Source organism: Phacochoerus africanus, chromosome 16 (assembly GCF_016906955.1).
Source record: "Phacochoerus africanus isolate WHEZ1 chromosome 16, ROS_Pafr_v1, whole genome shotgun sequence".
NCBI lineage: Eukaryota > Metazoa > Chordata > Mammalia > Artiodactyla > Suidae > Phacochoerus > Phacochoerus africanus.
In genome coordinates, this window is record NC_062559.1 from 20,398,988 (window position 1) to 20,414,814 (window position 15,827).

The following is a 15,827-nucleotide window of genomic DNA, read 5'->3' on the forward strand; positions in this document are numbered from 1 at the left end:
GAGGAATGTCACCGGGAAGAAATATTGCTGAGCGGTACGCACGTCCTTGGGGCAACCAGCCACAGGGACGAAGGACACAAGGAAAATGTCACAGGGCTTCTCGAAAAGGCTCTCCTGCCAGCTGTCAGAAGTGTGGGGCCCAAACTCGTTTCCTAATAAATATTTTCATTTCCTTTGTACATGATGGAAGGTCCAGAGGTGACAAATGGGAGGGCGAGGGAGCAGAGGCCTCGGAGGGAGAACCCGAGGCAGACGTCCTGCATGGCAAGCAGGGCTTCACTCTTTGTGCCAGGGAAAGAAAGGATGGTGCTGATAAAAATATCCCAGAGCACTTTCTCGTCTGTCCTTCATTTTATGGCACCTACACAGAAAGATCCTACCGAATAAATGCCACAATTCTGCAGACTGTCAACAACGGAGGCCCAAGCGTGCTTACGGGGAGGGGAGCCAGCGAGTCTGACATGAGTCCCTTTACTTCTGAGGGGTAAAGGCCGGATGGAATACGGCTGCCTGAGCACACCGTTCTCCATCGCCTTCTGCTCAGGGGTAGGCAGGACAAGGGGAGAGAGAGAAAAAGGTGGCGACAACTGTTCTCACCTGGCCTCGGCGGCAAGCAGCTCGTCATAGTGAGAGGACCGCTGGTCGTCGTCCTGCCGGTATCTGATCACCGTGGCGAGACCTTTGCTGACAAGGGCCTCGGCAATGTTGCTGCAACAGAAAAGACAGGTCAGTGAGCACTCGAGGTGCACATGGGGCTCCGTCAACAGAAATAACAACAGTTAGCACCTGGAGGTCCTAACGCATCCTGGCAGAGGGCGGGAGAAGCCGAGCATTTCAAGACCCATGAGCTGCTAAGCTGGGAACCCAAATAAAAAGGTGGAATAACCAAGTCCCCTAGCTCAGCATTTTTCTGGTTAGTCCAGTCAGATGCTATATCAATCCCTACATAAAACCTGGCAGAAAATATCTGTAAAAAGCCCACATTAGGCAGGGCTATTTACAGAATGTTATAAACAAGCCACTACCCTCAAGAAAAGTCTGCTCTAAAATATCCAGCACACAGATAAAAAACAAAGCACATAAAAGCATGACCTAAATTTCTTAAAATCTCCTTTCTAGCCCATACTGGAACTAGAAAATACCGTGTTCCAGCTTGGCAATGCTAGAATGCTGGTTTCGCATAACAAAGTCTATCTCTTCTCATCAGCACTCCTGATGTTGGCTCTCCCACCCAAAGTGGGTTTGGCGGAGGGAGGGCTAGGAAGGAGTTTGGGGTGGGGGGGGGGCGGTGGTGGCATGTGAAGAAACTGGGTGTGTCGGGGTGGAATGAAAGTTCTTTATAAGAAACGGCACGATGGAGTTCCCTCTTGCCTCAGTGGAAACAAATCTGACTAGTATCCACAAGGACGCAGGTTCAATCCCTGGCCTCCCTCAGTGGATGAAGGACCTGGTGTTGCCATGAGCTGTGGTGACAGATGTGGCTCAGATCGGGCGTTGCTGTGGCATAGGCCAGCAGCTACAGCTCGAATTCGACCCCTAGCCTGGGTACCTCCATACGCTGCAGGTGCAGCCCTAAAAAAGAAAAGAAAAGAAAAGAAAAGGCACGAGCTAGAGGAATAAAGCATACAATCTGACCAATCTGACATGACTAGCTTTGAGCAATAACACCAGTACTTTTAGGAACACAGAATATTCAGATTAGAATCCTGCTTAAAAAAACATTCTCAGAGTTCTCGTCATTGCTCAGTGGTTAACGAATCTGACTAGAACCATGAGGTTGCAGGTTCGATCCCTGGCCTCACTCAGTGGGTGATCCGGCATTGCCATGAGCTGTGGTGTAGGTTGCAGACATGGCTTGGATCCCGCATTGCTGTGGCCCTGGTATAGGCCAGCAGCTACAGCTCTGATTAGACCCATAGCCTGGGAACCTCCATATGCCGCGGGTGCAGCCCTAAAAAAGACAAAAAGACAAAATAATAATAATAATAATAAATAAAAAAATTAAAAATTAAAAAAAAATTCTCGAAGGCGCTGAATCTTTTCTTCACTAGAATGAGAACAAGGGGCCGCTGTAAGTGACTTCCATCTACTCAGAAGAGTACACTGAAAGTGGCTCTCAGATAACTGATGAAGTATATCTGCATGGTTCCTCCCCAAACTAGGAAGGGAGCTCTGATGGGACAAAATGAAACTGCAAACACAAGTTTTCAAAAGTTACCTGTAGCGAGTACTACAAAACAAGAGGCATGATAGCACTGGGGGAGAGCAGTGGTTCTGTCTTTCTTTGTGTGTCATAATTACACCAAAGGCCCCACTCAGACCATCTGGTTAGCTGCCCTTTAGGGCGGAGGGATGCTAAGCAATAGGTACTGTACCATATGCCAGATCCAGCGTCGTGGGAAATGCGGTTAACTCTTAACACGCCAGTGTCCTTACAGTCTCAGACTGTGGAGATGCAGTGAGCTGGGTTATTAGCCAGTCTGTGTTATGCACGTTTAAGCCACTTAAGGGTTCGCTTCATTGAAACCCAAGGATGTACTTTAAAAAAGCAAAGCAAAGAAAAACTGTGTGCGGGTAGAGAAAGGAAAAGCTGCTGTGGCTGATTTTCTTCTCATTATGTGCCCCTCTGCCGCCTGTTTATCTACTGCCAGCACGATATTAATATCTCCAAACTGCCACGGAATTAGCACTTCTCAAAATCCACTCCCACAAAGAGGCTGCTTTGCTGGCCACCCAGTCTCCTGAGTCACCACAGAAGTGTGCTGGCAAACGCTGTCATTATCACCGAGCTGGGTTTGGCAGCATGGAGAATGCCAAGAGCCCCAAACCAGCAGCTGTAGATGTTGATATATGGGGAGAATTTAACTACGGGTGTCACCAAAGCCCCCAAAGGGGAGGAGAGAGGCTCCGCCCACCAAGAGGTCAGGGAGAAGACGGGGACAACCCCACTTGCGACAGGTTGAGCTGCCTCAGTGACTGGAAATGCCAGAAGAGCAAAGACATGTTTGTCACTGTGTTGACACTTCACAGTCAATCCGTGGGGTCTGGAGGAGAAAGCTGGAATGACAGAGCGGGCGACGTGAAACTCGCACAAATAAGCTTCCGTATGAAGAGCTAGAGAATACCAAGCAAAACAGCACAAACATTTAATGATCCACCCTGGTTAATGCCGCTCCAATCAATTCACAGTATTGAACCGAGTTCCTGCATGGCCAGCAGGGCGCAGAGCTCTCGCCCGCGGGATGCTGGCAGCAGAGATCCACGGGCTGGTCGGGCCTCAGATTCTAAACTGCACGGCCTGCCCACTGCCTTCTTCTCCCTTCTCCCTAAAGCAAAGCCGTGTTCTCAGCTTCTCCTCCCTAAATAGACACTTCTAGAGGAACAGCAGCGATGCTGGTGCTGAGCAGGGCAGAGTAAAAATGCAGCAAACAGGAACACGTCACTACAGAGCGCTTCCGACGAGCGAGGCACGTGAGAAGCACATCACAGGTCTTTTCTTCTCGGGGTGCGCTCCTCTGTGATATCACACGATATTACAGTTAATGCATCATCTATCTTCCAATTTGAACAACTGAGGTCTGAGAGGGCAAGGGCTGTGTCTTTCTCTGTATCCCAGTACGAGGGAAACATCTGATCATTTCGGAAATACGGCCCTGGAACATTCTTTCTCTTCCTCAGCATTTATTAGCCAAGCTTGCCCAGCATAGAATTAAGGACAAAAGCTTTCTACTTGCCTTCCCAGCTTTTGTCATTCTCCTCCCCATTATCTAAGACCTGTATTTAAAGAGAATGGAAAGGAGACAAATAAAATGGAATTAGCCTAGATCCATGTACTTGACTCTACTCACTCATTCCTTTCTTTTGGCCACTAATGAAAGGTCAGGAGATTTCCCCTCTGGCCAGAGATGGCTCAGAACCCAATACTGGTATATTGATTAGTTGCCCAGTAAGAAAAGAGAACATTAAATTATGTGCCCAGACATTACGCTGCTTTAGACAAATTTATAAGTTCTGCTTTCTTGAGTGTATCAGTAATTCTACTCCAATTACACAGGTCTGGCTAGAATGGATAATTCACAATCAGCATACAAAAAGGGACTTAATAGCCTTGGAAGTCTAACAGGAAATCATCTCTCCCTGTATCAGCTAGAAACAGAAAGAGAATTAGTGCTGGGGCTGAAATGCTTCTCCAAAATCAGGGCAAATTTTAGGTTATAGGAGAAGTGAACCATTTCCACTAGGCATGACCAGATGTTCCTGATACAGACACAAGCAACATGAACGTGCTCAAAAGATCTCCACCTAGTTGACACCCCCTCCCTGCCCACTCACATCCACAGCAAGCAGGCTGCAAAGAAGCCCATACATTCTCATTATTAGATACCTTTGAAACTATGGGGTTCTAAACTCTGCCAGCCTGGAGAAAGGGGGTTCTATGCCCACAGATGAGAAAAGGCTTCTTAAAAGGTAGATCTCAGCCACAGTTGGTTGTAATTATCTGATGATATTTTTTGCCTGCCTTCCCCATTTCTACTCCCCAAATCCAAGACTGGAAGTAATAATCAATATATGGACAGGTCAGATAACTAACATTATTACCTAGGTTAAAGAGTGTGTGTGTGTAATTTTAAAAACAATCTTACAGAAAAGTTGCACATATATAGTAATGGAACATGCCGAGCTTTGATCCATTTGAGTAGCTGACCTCTTATACCATTGGCCCCAAAAACTTTAGCATGCATTTCCTACAAACCAGGATATTAAAAAAAAAAAAAAAAGTTCCTGCTATGGTGCAACGGGATCGGTGGCATCTTAGAGTGCTGGGACGCAGGTTTGTTCCCTGGCCTGGCACAGTGGGTTAGGGATCCAGCGTTGCTGCAGCTGCAGCATAAGTCGCAATTGCAGCTTGGATCTGATCCCTGGCCTGGGAGCTCCATAGGCCTCGGGGTGGCCCCAAAACAAAACAGGAGATTTTCTGACATAATCAGAAAATAATAAGTTGAACCAGATTATCAGTTTGGACACATTACTGCCATTTAAGCCACAAGCCTACTTAAATTTTGCCAACTGTTCCAACAGAGAACTTACGGGAAAAAAAGGATCTAGTTCAGAATCAGGTGTTGCATTTCTTTTTCCTGTCTCCTCAGTCTGGAACATTTCATCAATCTTTCTTCATCTACTAGGGCCTTGAAACTTTTGAAAAGTACAGGCTAGTAATTTTGGCCTGTCTGATGTCTGTGATCAGAGGCAAGTTATGAATCTTTGGCAGGAATGTCACAGAAGTGATGCTGTATTGTTCCCACGGCCTCCTATGAATTGATGTGTAATTTACTGATAATGTTCACTTTGCTCACTTGTTTAGGGCGGTGTTCCCCAGGCTTCTCCACTATAAAGTTACTCTTTCCCTCTTTGTAACGGATAAGGAAAAGAGACACTATCTAATTTTCAAACTCCCAAGTTACTCATTTATTTATTTATATCAGTATATTGTCATGAAATGAAATACTTTATTTAAAGAGCCTCATAATCTATCCCCACCATTACTTACTGTGACACTGAAATTTCCCCCAGTTTGGCCAGTGGGAGCCAGGTCAAACTGGCTTCGGGGTCCTGTGAGCCTGAGAACAGGTCCCCCATCAGTCTTTACGTGGTTCCCTGCTTTCTGGCACAATATGGCCTAGGCTCATCTTCCACTGTTTTCTGCAGCTCTGAAATTAGCCATTGATCTAAGTAGTCCACATTTACATTTTTATCTCTATACATTTATTTCTATAGCTACTGAAAGCCACGTGTGGCAGTCATGAAAACATGCCTCTCGGATCTCTGACTGCAGGAAGCATAATTGACAGACAGCCCCAGCTGCTGTGCTCTGAAGCCCATCGCTGTCTCAGCCAAGGCTACGCTTCTTCCCAGCTGCTTCCAGCCAATGACTGGGTGAAGAGGAGATACTGAGGCAGGCCCTTGCTCAGAGACCTGGGGCTCCCCGGATCTGCAGTTTTGGCTTTGAGGACTCCTTCTTATCATCTTTACTGAAATTCTTACAACTGCCCACAGCTTAGATTTTTCCAGTTCAACCTCCGCTCCCTCCTTTCTCCATAGAGGTTAGGCACCCACAGCCTCCTTCCATTTCCCCAGTTAGCCTCTGGTCAGTTTCATCTTGCCTTGGGGTTAGCGTCTCAAAAAAAGAATCTGAACCAACACACCTCAAGTTCACAAAGGTACCACAACACCAGTCCAACACCACCATAGGGGCTCAGCGGAGTTCTCTTCCTTTCCATGTTTGTACGTCTCCTGACAATGAAAAGCCTGCCTTCCATAATCCTCAGTACTTTCACTTATATGAATAATCTTCCAAATATACACACATACAGTGTGTCACTTACACATTCTTTGACTTCCACGATTTAGTCCTAACAGAGCTAATTTAAAGGGTAAAATAGGACCTTATCAAAATAGGACATGGGATAAAGGGATAAGTATGTTTCAAGAGTGGGCATGAGACATGATACCATCTCTCTCTCACACACACACACACAGAGCATTCTCCACTTGAGTAAGGATCGCAGACCACTCTCAATGGCTCTGGCTCATACATCTCCCTAGTTATTTGAGCTTAACATTTTCCCCTTAAAAACCAGCAACATTTTATCAGTCACTGAGGTGTCCATGGAGATTACAGAGTATTTCCTTAAGGCAAACAAACCTGTGGACATATATTCAGAATAAAGTAAGCCCATAATGAAATGCGTTCACACAATACTTGAGTCAAGGCTGAAGGAAACGGTTGCAAGATAATTATCGGCTCAATTCCTCTCTAACAGTCACATCGTCTAGAGCGCAGAGGCCCGCATCTGGCACGTGTGCATCCACGCACTGTCACGGACTCCCTATACGATGTCCTTACAGTAACTCCAAGGCGCTGCGGGTCAAATTTCACATACAGAGCACAAAGTGCACCCCACGGCCATGCACCTGGGGAACACCATCCGAGAAGCTATCAGGCCTGTAGCCTGGGCCTCTGTCACCCACGACCCTTCAAGACTCTAACGTCTTAGGCTGGAAACTGCCGCTACGTCCTATCCACGTTGGCGAGACCTTCCCCACAAGGACACGCTTCCTCACGAGCGCTGAGGTGAAGGTCCCCAGCTGGGGTTCCGAGACTGATTTCTAACAGACCAGATGGCTCAGCTCACTTCTCGCCTCTACAGGAACGTTCCACCGTGGGGCGGAACCGCAGGCAACCTACAGGGGGCTGATGTCTTTTTTTGTAAATAGGTTAGAGACAAGGAAGGAGGGAGAGGTCACGCCAAGATGCAGTAACGAAGCGGAAAGCAGAGAGGATGGGGAAATGCTTTTCTTCAGAACATCAGGCCACCTTTACCCACGTGTACAGAAAAGCTGCGGCCTCCGTCTAGGAAAGCGTGAAGAGGGGAGGGAGATGGTGAACAGCTAACAGGCCCCAAAGCCGGCTTCCCCTCAGATTTTCTCTGCAAGTTCACACTAAGACCCCCCAATACCCAGGCAAGAACCTGACCGCCTCAGGCCTGAGACAGCCCTGGCTCTCTTAACCGGAAAAAGGATGAGAGTGACATCTGAGACGAGACGGCTCTATAGACAATGGGCAACGACCAAGTATCTTTATTAAGCTACTGTTTTGCAACAAGGCTTCAAACTAGGAAGAAGCCCCACAGAGCAACAGGCAGCAGCCACGAGCTACTACAACACCGTCTCTAAGGGGTCCGCTTTGCCTCTCCCACTCAGCGTCTTTAGCCTCTCATCTCGGGCTCAATGCCCATGAATCTGGAACAATGAGTTTCCCATTTTTTTCCCCCCTTAAAATACATCCAGGAGGCACTTCCCACAGAACCAAGCAGCATATGCAGACGGGAGATTCTGTTATAGAAGCCTCAGGAATTAGAAACATCTGAGGTGGCACAACATCCTTTAAACAGCTCCCAAAATCTCTCTCCCACCGTCCTCCCTAGTTTTTCGCTCACCCCTTGAACTAATCTAATTCTAAAAATAACTAAAATAGATTTGTCGATCTTTTTACTCTTAATGGCTCCTTTTTCTGTTTAGTCCTGTCCCTTGGATAGGCACTAGAGGATCTGAGCAGCGGCTCGAGACTTTCCCAGAACTCATACCACAGATCAAAAACCAAGAGGAAGATTCAAATGCCTCCATGTCACTAGCCAGGTGTTAGAAGCCACAGAGAAGTGAGGGCGAAGGAAACGGTGATTATCACGGGCCGTACACTAGGTACCTGCAGTCTTAGGGCAGGACACATTTACTCCAGACTCAAAGTAACTGCTTTTGGCAACCCACCAACGCAGCTGTGGTTGTATGAGACATAAAAAATGGCATGAGCCGCAAAGAAGCATGACCCCAGAAAGCCAGACTCAAGAATGGGCAAATATAGAATGGACGGTTCTCAACAGCCCTCGAAGCTCATCAAGCTCTGTACAGGTTCTAAACACAGCTGTTCTACCGATGAAAGCACTTTCTAGAGATTAGAATTGTGATTATGAAAATCAAGAACTCGTAGGGACCAAGACTCCGACTTCATCCTTTCATAAACTCTAGGCATTCCTCCTCAGGGGTTAGGGGGATGTGGAAAGGGAACAGTGAAGACTGATACGGACTTGGTCCAGCTGGAAGAATCCAAAAGGGTGCACGGTTAGAATGAAACCAAAGGAGACCCATGACCAAGGCCTGCAGAAATCAAGAAAGGGAAGAAGGAAAGAAAGGAGGGAGGGGTGAAGGAGCAGGAGGAAGGGGAAAGGAAAAGCAAGTTATTCCATGAAAAAAATTACTGCTTTGTAGACAGATAAATCCTTGGATCCCCAACATACCCATCCATCCAAAGCCTCCCCAGCTTCAGTGGCCATGACCCACCCAGCACCGAGAGCACTCTTCGATTTGGGAAGAAAGGAAATAAAAGCAGATACCTAGGGAGCGGGTTGTAAAAAGTGGGTGACGAAGAGATGTCACTCGGCATTCAACCTGCCAAGTACAGCTATTTCTCTCCTTCAAATCGTGCCCGAGCCTGTTCATCCCTATTACCCTATTTCCACTAAAGCCTACCAAGAGGGCTCACCTACCCTCAACTCCTGAAAAAACTAACCAACAGAAAATAAGACAGAAATATACTTGGAGGCAGTAGAATTAAAACACCTACCTAATTCACTTTCTGACCCTGGCTAGGACTCTGCTAGGAGAGAGGACAGTGTAGAAAATACAGGCCAAAACAATTATAAAAAGGAAGGGGAAGAAGCATAATACCAAATAGCTATGCTTACTAAATAGACAATTTTATTCTGCCCCCAGGATTTCTGCAGTACTGTAATCTTATTGCTACCTCTTATATGATGGTTTCATTTATTCAGCAATATCATGGTTATGGCTTTATAAGACAAGGAAAACTGTGGTATTATACTCTATTACACTAGCTTCCCTCTGAGTATTGCTGTATTTCCAAGTCAGCAAAATATCTGAGGTTAGGCCAATGATGAACCCTGGCTGAAGAATGAGGGGTGTATTACCTGCAGCAGCAATAAAACAATGCCACCTTCGAATATCTAATATTTTCCCCAATCTCCAACACTCAAAATAAGACAGAAGGAAAAAAAAAAAAAAAAGTCTGTTTCATAGACAGAAGCTTCATGGACTAACCTCAATCCCCCTTCTTCTACAAGACAGAACCTGGGGTATATGCCCAAAGTGACACTCTCTCTACTCGACAACCACGCTGCTTCCCCAGGAGACCAAGATCCCGCAAAAACAATTAGGATAATCAATTAAATACTGGAACTAGCTTGAAGAAAGTAACAAATAAGCACTTCCAATCCAAACTGGTCCACTCCTTGCTAAATATGCCATGCATTTACATTTCCAACTATTTGCAGGACATGTGAATTTGCATGATTCATCACCATGTAAAACTCAGCATTTCAAAAATAAAACTCACTTCCCCAGATTAAGCTTCCTGAAACCTACCAAATCAGCTCATTCTCCTTAACGTCTCTAATTGTGGGACCGTCACATTCCCAGTCACCTAGGCCTGATGTCTCTCTCATTCCCAGATCAAATCAGTTGTCCAAACTTTGAACTCCAATCTCCAGCGTTTCTCCCGTGACCGTTTTCTATTCTGTTCTTTTCCTCTAACTCAAGTGTGAGCCCCACGCCACTTCTCGCCTGGTCTCCTTGCAAAGCGGGTCAGTCGCAAGCTCTGTCAGCTGAACCCTCCATCCCAATTCTCCAACATACCACAACCACAGAAACCCTGTTTGAAATTTTCCAACAATGACTTCAGACTTTAATGAACATCTACCGGGGGTCTACGATAGGACAGGCTTTTGAACACTCACTAACCTAATCCTTCTATAGCAATACAGAGGTGGTATAAGTATTTATGTCTTTAAAACAAAACAAAAGGTAACCAAGTCTCAGGCTTGCTACAATTAAGCCTGATTGTAAGTGGCAGAATCACAGTTAGAAGCCAGACTCTTTAAAATTTCAAATTCAGTTCTCTCTCGACTACAGTGCCACGAATGACAGACTTTTAAGAAGGCATTCTACTAAGGGGCCCCCCATGTAGCCCTCTATCCCGACCCTATTAAATGCCTTTCAACCTTCTGCTTTCGTCCACGGAGGCGAGCACTGCAGCCCTCGTCTCAGTTCCTTCGGCTGGGCCGTGCATTTGGCATTTATTGTTTACTGCCACACGCTATCATCCTCCTCTGTGAATGTATCTTGTCTTCCCAACTAGATCATATTCCCTATTGGTCCAAAAAAGAGCCAGACACTTAGTAGGCACTCAATAAATATTTATTGGCTAGCTGATGGATTTCACTCTGAGTTCCCAAGGGTTCTGTGGGCGGATGGATGATAACAAAGTAATAACTGACTGAGTCATAGAATTGGAGCAAAGAGAGTCCTCAGAGATAAACTAATCCCAAACCTCCATACACAGAGGAAGACAGACACAGAGAGAAACCCCGAGTTTTTGTTAAATGAGTTGTCTGCAGGAGCCCAGAGTGAACCCATCACCATGGGCACCCGAGAGCCTTCTGATTCTCAGCCTTTTTGCCTTTATATGCTGCCATCCTTTTAAAATTCTATAAAATAGAAATGAAAATACTGTGCACATGAATCATCTAAGATAGTGTTAATACATTAAAAATTTATCAGCACATTAAAATAATCCATCCATATCATATTATAAATTTGATCACTCTAATACTAATAATCCTAGCTAAAATATACATTAAACACTTAATTATAATTTGCTTGCCTTCTGGGGATTCAGAGGACTTTTTTTCCTTCTCTGTATTTTAACACAAGGAATAAATGCTGATTGTAGTTATTAAGCATGTTTTCTTCATCCCCTTTTCTCTGCTCCCCTTCCCTTTGAGAAATCAGTATTTCATAAAACATTGGTATGAAGTGAAGACTTCCTTAAACGCCTCTCCCTCTGTCACAGGGGCATGTAAGATGTAAGAACAGACAGTCTGAGCTCTTTCCCCAGCATTGCTCTGACGCCCGAGTCAAGTCACTGCCCCATGAGAGCTCCTGCTACACAGGCTGACTGTAGTCATTCCAGACTTTTGTGCATAATATGGCCTTTACATATGTGTTTGAAAGCCCAAGAGTCACATGTTCAACGATGGATGCGAGAGACCATTACCTCCCTCCTTCCCAAGGGAAGCATAAAAGCCAGCTTAGGAATACCTATGAACATATTAAGGTGTGCAACATAATGAAAAGTGAGTGTCTAAAAGTCATGAAAATATGTATCTACTGTGTCTTTAACAAAGATACCACTATATCCAGGTATAGGGATGAGAAGTGGTCATAAGAATGAATGACGGAGTTCCCCTTGTGGCTCAGCAGGTTAAGCACCCCTCTGGTATTCCATGAGGATGCAGGTTAGATCCATGGCCTCACTCAGGGGGTTAAGGATCTGGTGTTGCCCCAAGCTACAATGTGGGTCACAGATACGGCTCAGATCCAGCATTGCTGTGGCGTACGTCAGCAGCTGCAGCTCTGATTCCACCCACAGCCTGGCAACTTCCATATGCAGCAGGTGTGGTCCTTTAAAAAAAAAAAAAAAAAAAAAGAAAGAAAAAAAAGTATAAAGTAAATGTGAATTGGGTGTAATGTTGGTAAAAGGTACTCTCCTAGCTTAAGTTTCTAAACAAAAAAGAATTCACTTTCTTAATGGGGGGAAAAAAAAAAAATCAGAGGCACTAAACTGCTTACTAATTAAAACAATTTCACGCCATTAGGTACCAAAAACATGTTCAATTTTAGCTTACTGTTTAACATCTTTACAAAATGTACAAAGAAGAAACCAACTTTCTAAAAAAGACATTCAGAGTTAATTTTAAAAAGGACGGTTTAATGATCACGCCTCATATTAACACTTTAATAGGGACAAAAATCTTCATCGCAGTATAAAAAAATGAGTGACAACACAGAACAACACAGTAAAAACAGACGAATGTGGTAATAAAACAGAAATGGTAAGAATAAAGGTTTATCCAATTCTCTTTCGTCCAACAAGAGAGACGTTACACACAGCATTTATATTTATTCTTCAATAGTGAAAGCCACTTAATGTTTCCCACTTCCGCTGTCCATAGAGAGCAATTATGAGCTCATTTCATAAAGAGCTCATGGCACAGAGCTGTGATTCAGGGCAGAGGATCTGAGTTCTTACCCTGGCTCTCTGGCCACTTAAACTCTCGTAAAGGAGCTAAGCCCGCACTAGCCTCCCTATCTCTACCATGAGAGGGTAGATTCAAGTGCTCCACAGACTACGGCTCAGCTCAGACACCCTTCTAACGTAATTTTTAAAGTGAGTGAGGATTTACTCGTCAACAGTCTTACATATCTTTACAGAGCTGACAGTATTCAAGGCCAACTAGATTAAGCATCATTTCAATAAGTATTAAACATACCTTAGGGTTTATACACATTTCTGGTTGTGGTTTTTTTGCGGGGCAATGTGGCCAGGGGCACAGTGTCCTTCCACCCTGGGGACTGTGAGGCCCTGTCCTCTGCACACACACAGCAGTGGTAAATGGTTGGAGTCCAGGTGCTTGGTAAACTCAAGAGGATTCTGCAACTCTTTAATGCTCACTACTTCTTTAAGATACCATGTACTACCCAAATGCTCTGCAGTGCCAAAAAGAGGAGGGAGTGATAAGCAAGTAAGAGATGTGTAGTGTATTTTGTACCAGGTAAATGAAAGTCTGGTAGATTCTCCGCTGTCGGTATCTTCCACTCTGGCTAGGTACTGTTATCAATAGCAAGAAACCGACCAATCTCATTAGCAGGAACGAGTTCAAAGAATTGATTCAAGAGTAGAATCAACATTTGACAACAATTTATCACATTTCTTCTATCTCTGAGGTTCGCTAGATTATCTCTGAGGCTGCAAGTTTACTTCTGCGTCTTACAGCTGAAAATAGGAGAAAAAATATCAAAGAATCATCTTCATATTTATATAGTTTGCCAAGTACTACTTTGGCCTATCGACTTTATACTTGAGAAATAAGTAGCAGCAAAATGTCAATACAACAGTTAGAGGATGTTGAGGAGTACTTCTGAGCTTGATGATACACAAAAGACTACAGATTATTGCAAGTAGTAAGAGGAGTAGACCTCATTATGACAGGAAAAAAAAAAAAAAATCAAAGGCGCTTCATTCATTTTAATCACAGAGTTAGAGCTGAAAAGATCTCCAAGTCTCTCCTCTGACAGGTGGCTGATCTGACACTCGGAGACACTATATGTCATCTAGTGACTGAACTCAACTAGAACTCAGGTCTCAAGTGTACAACAGGCATCCTTCCACCCAGTCAGCCTGCTTCCAGTTTCCACATATAGACTGGAAAAGCCATCGCTACGGGAGAAACGGGAAACAGATGAGTGGTCATCACGGACCATGGCAAGGGAAAGGCTTAGGAGGGAGGGCAAAAAGGAGCTCTTTGTGATCGCTGAAGATCTGTATTCTTGATGGTGGTGGTGGTTACATGAATCTACACATGTGGTAAAATGGGAGAGACCCACACACACATTGTACCAATGCCAAATGTCCTGGTTTTGACATTGTACTATAATTATCTAAGACATCACCTTTGCAGGCAACTAGGTCAAGGGTACATGGGATGGACCCCTCAGTACTACTTGTGCCCCTTGTTGGAAACGAGCATTACTCCAAAATCAAGTTTTGCTTTGAGTCAACATAAGAGAGAAGAAAGGCACCCAAGCTTTTAAACTCCATTCTCAACCAGAACAATAATTCTCAGCCAGAATAATCCTTTGAAGACTAAATTCCACAGATCTTGCCATCATACCTCTGCTCAAAACTCCTATCTCATTCCAAGTAAAAGCCAAGTCCTTGCAGTGGCCCACAAGAACCCACATGGTTTGCTCCGGCTCCTGCCCCCCGCCAAGCCCTCCAACCCTTCCTGGATTGCATACTGGGAATTAAAAGGATACTTGTGACCTGGTGCTCTGAGTGCTGTGAACCTTGTAATTGAGCCAGCGCAAGGTGCTGAGCCAAGGACATTCTCAGATGTCCAACTGCGATTTCGGTTTGGCGAGATCTCAAAGGTAAAGGTTTCTTAAGAAGTCAAGAGCTGGAGGGTGGGTGGAAGCCGGTGAGGGGAAATCTATGTTCCAGGCACACAGAGCAGAGACTGACTTTGTTTGTTTTTTAAACAGAAATAGGTGAGAGCCAGGGAACTGCTGGATGTAAACATGGAGAAAGGGGCAAAGGCCAGTTCATGAGTGTGTATTAATCCTACAGGCTGCAGGATAATCCAGGAAGACTTTAAGCAGGAGAACAATCACGTTTGTGTCAGAGAGCACATGGCAACAGGAATGTAAAAAGCGGATGAGATGAAGAAGCAGGAAAGTCGGTAGGAAGAACTGACAGCACAGAACAGGCGGTGAGGCGAGAAAGACTGAAAGGAACCTGCAGTATTCACACAGGTAATCAGGTATGAAGAGTGAGAGGTGACAAATATGACACTTCAATTTTTGGAATAAAAGACTATAAGTAAAGGGTGGCGCCATCAATCGAGATGTGCTCACTTGAGTATACCAACAGCTTGGTTGAGGAGAGACCATGGGCTCCGTTTCAGCCACACTGAGCTTCAGCAACTAAGTGGTGATGACCGTCTAGTCAGAAGCTGGACATATTGCTGGAGAGCCTGGTAGGAAGCACTGGCCTTAGAGATACAGATTTCAGGGAGATCAGCAGCATCTACCTGCAAATTAAGCCCAGGGGATGAATAAGATCTCCCTGGGAGACCGAGCAGAGCTAAGAAGAGGGTCAAGGACGGACGCTTAGGAAGCACAAATATTTAAGGAGCGCTCAAATCCAATGGAGGACAAGTCATCAGAGTTGTAGAAGGAAATGCAGGCAAGAATGGTGTACAGGAAAAAATTCAAAAAGAAATTGATCTCTCTGTGGTATTTAAAACATCACACACAGAAGAAGTACGGACTGAGAAAGTGTCCTTGAGGGAAGCACTGGTCTTCTAGGTAATACCAATTTCAATGATGCGGAGTAGCCAACGCCAGATGGTACAGAACACGTAGCACACAGACAGAGAATTAACACTGTTTTTAACTCTTCGTTAACTTGGCAATGAAGAGAAGATAAAAAGGAGAAAAGCAGATATAGTAAGAGCAGACTGAAGGGAATTTCTGAAAATTGGTGCAGGAGTTCTTGTCATGGCTCAGTGGTTAATGAACCCGACTAGTATCCATGAGGACGTGGGTTCGATCCCTCTCCTCGCTCAATGGGTTAA

General features: G+C 44.9%; 1 protein-coding gene across 2 annotated transcripts in view; it reads right to left on the reverse strand.

Annotated features, from left to right (window-relative positions):
• Positions 1 to 15,827, reverse strand: part of SND1 (staphylococcal nuclease and tudor domain containing 1) — a 392,960-nt gene that overhangs the window by 181,448 nt on the left and 195,685 nt on the right. For both annotated transcript variants that reach the window (XM_047762976.1, XM_047762975.1), the window contains one exon: positions 598 to 708. In XM_047762976.1, coding sequence (XP_047618932.1) covers positions 598 to 708 — 111 coding nt within the window. The remainder of the gene's footprint in view (positions 1 to 597; positions 709 to 15,827) is intronic.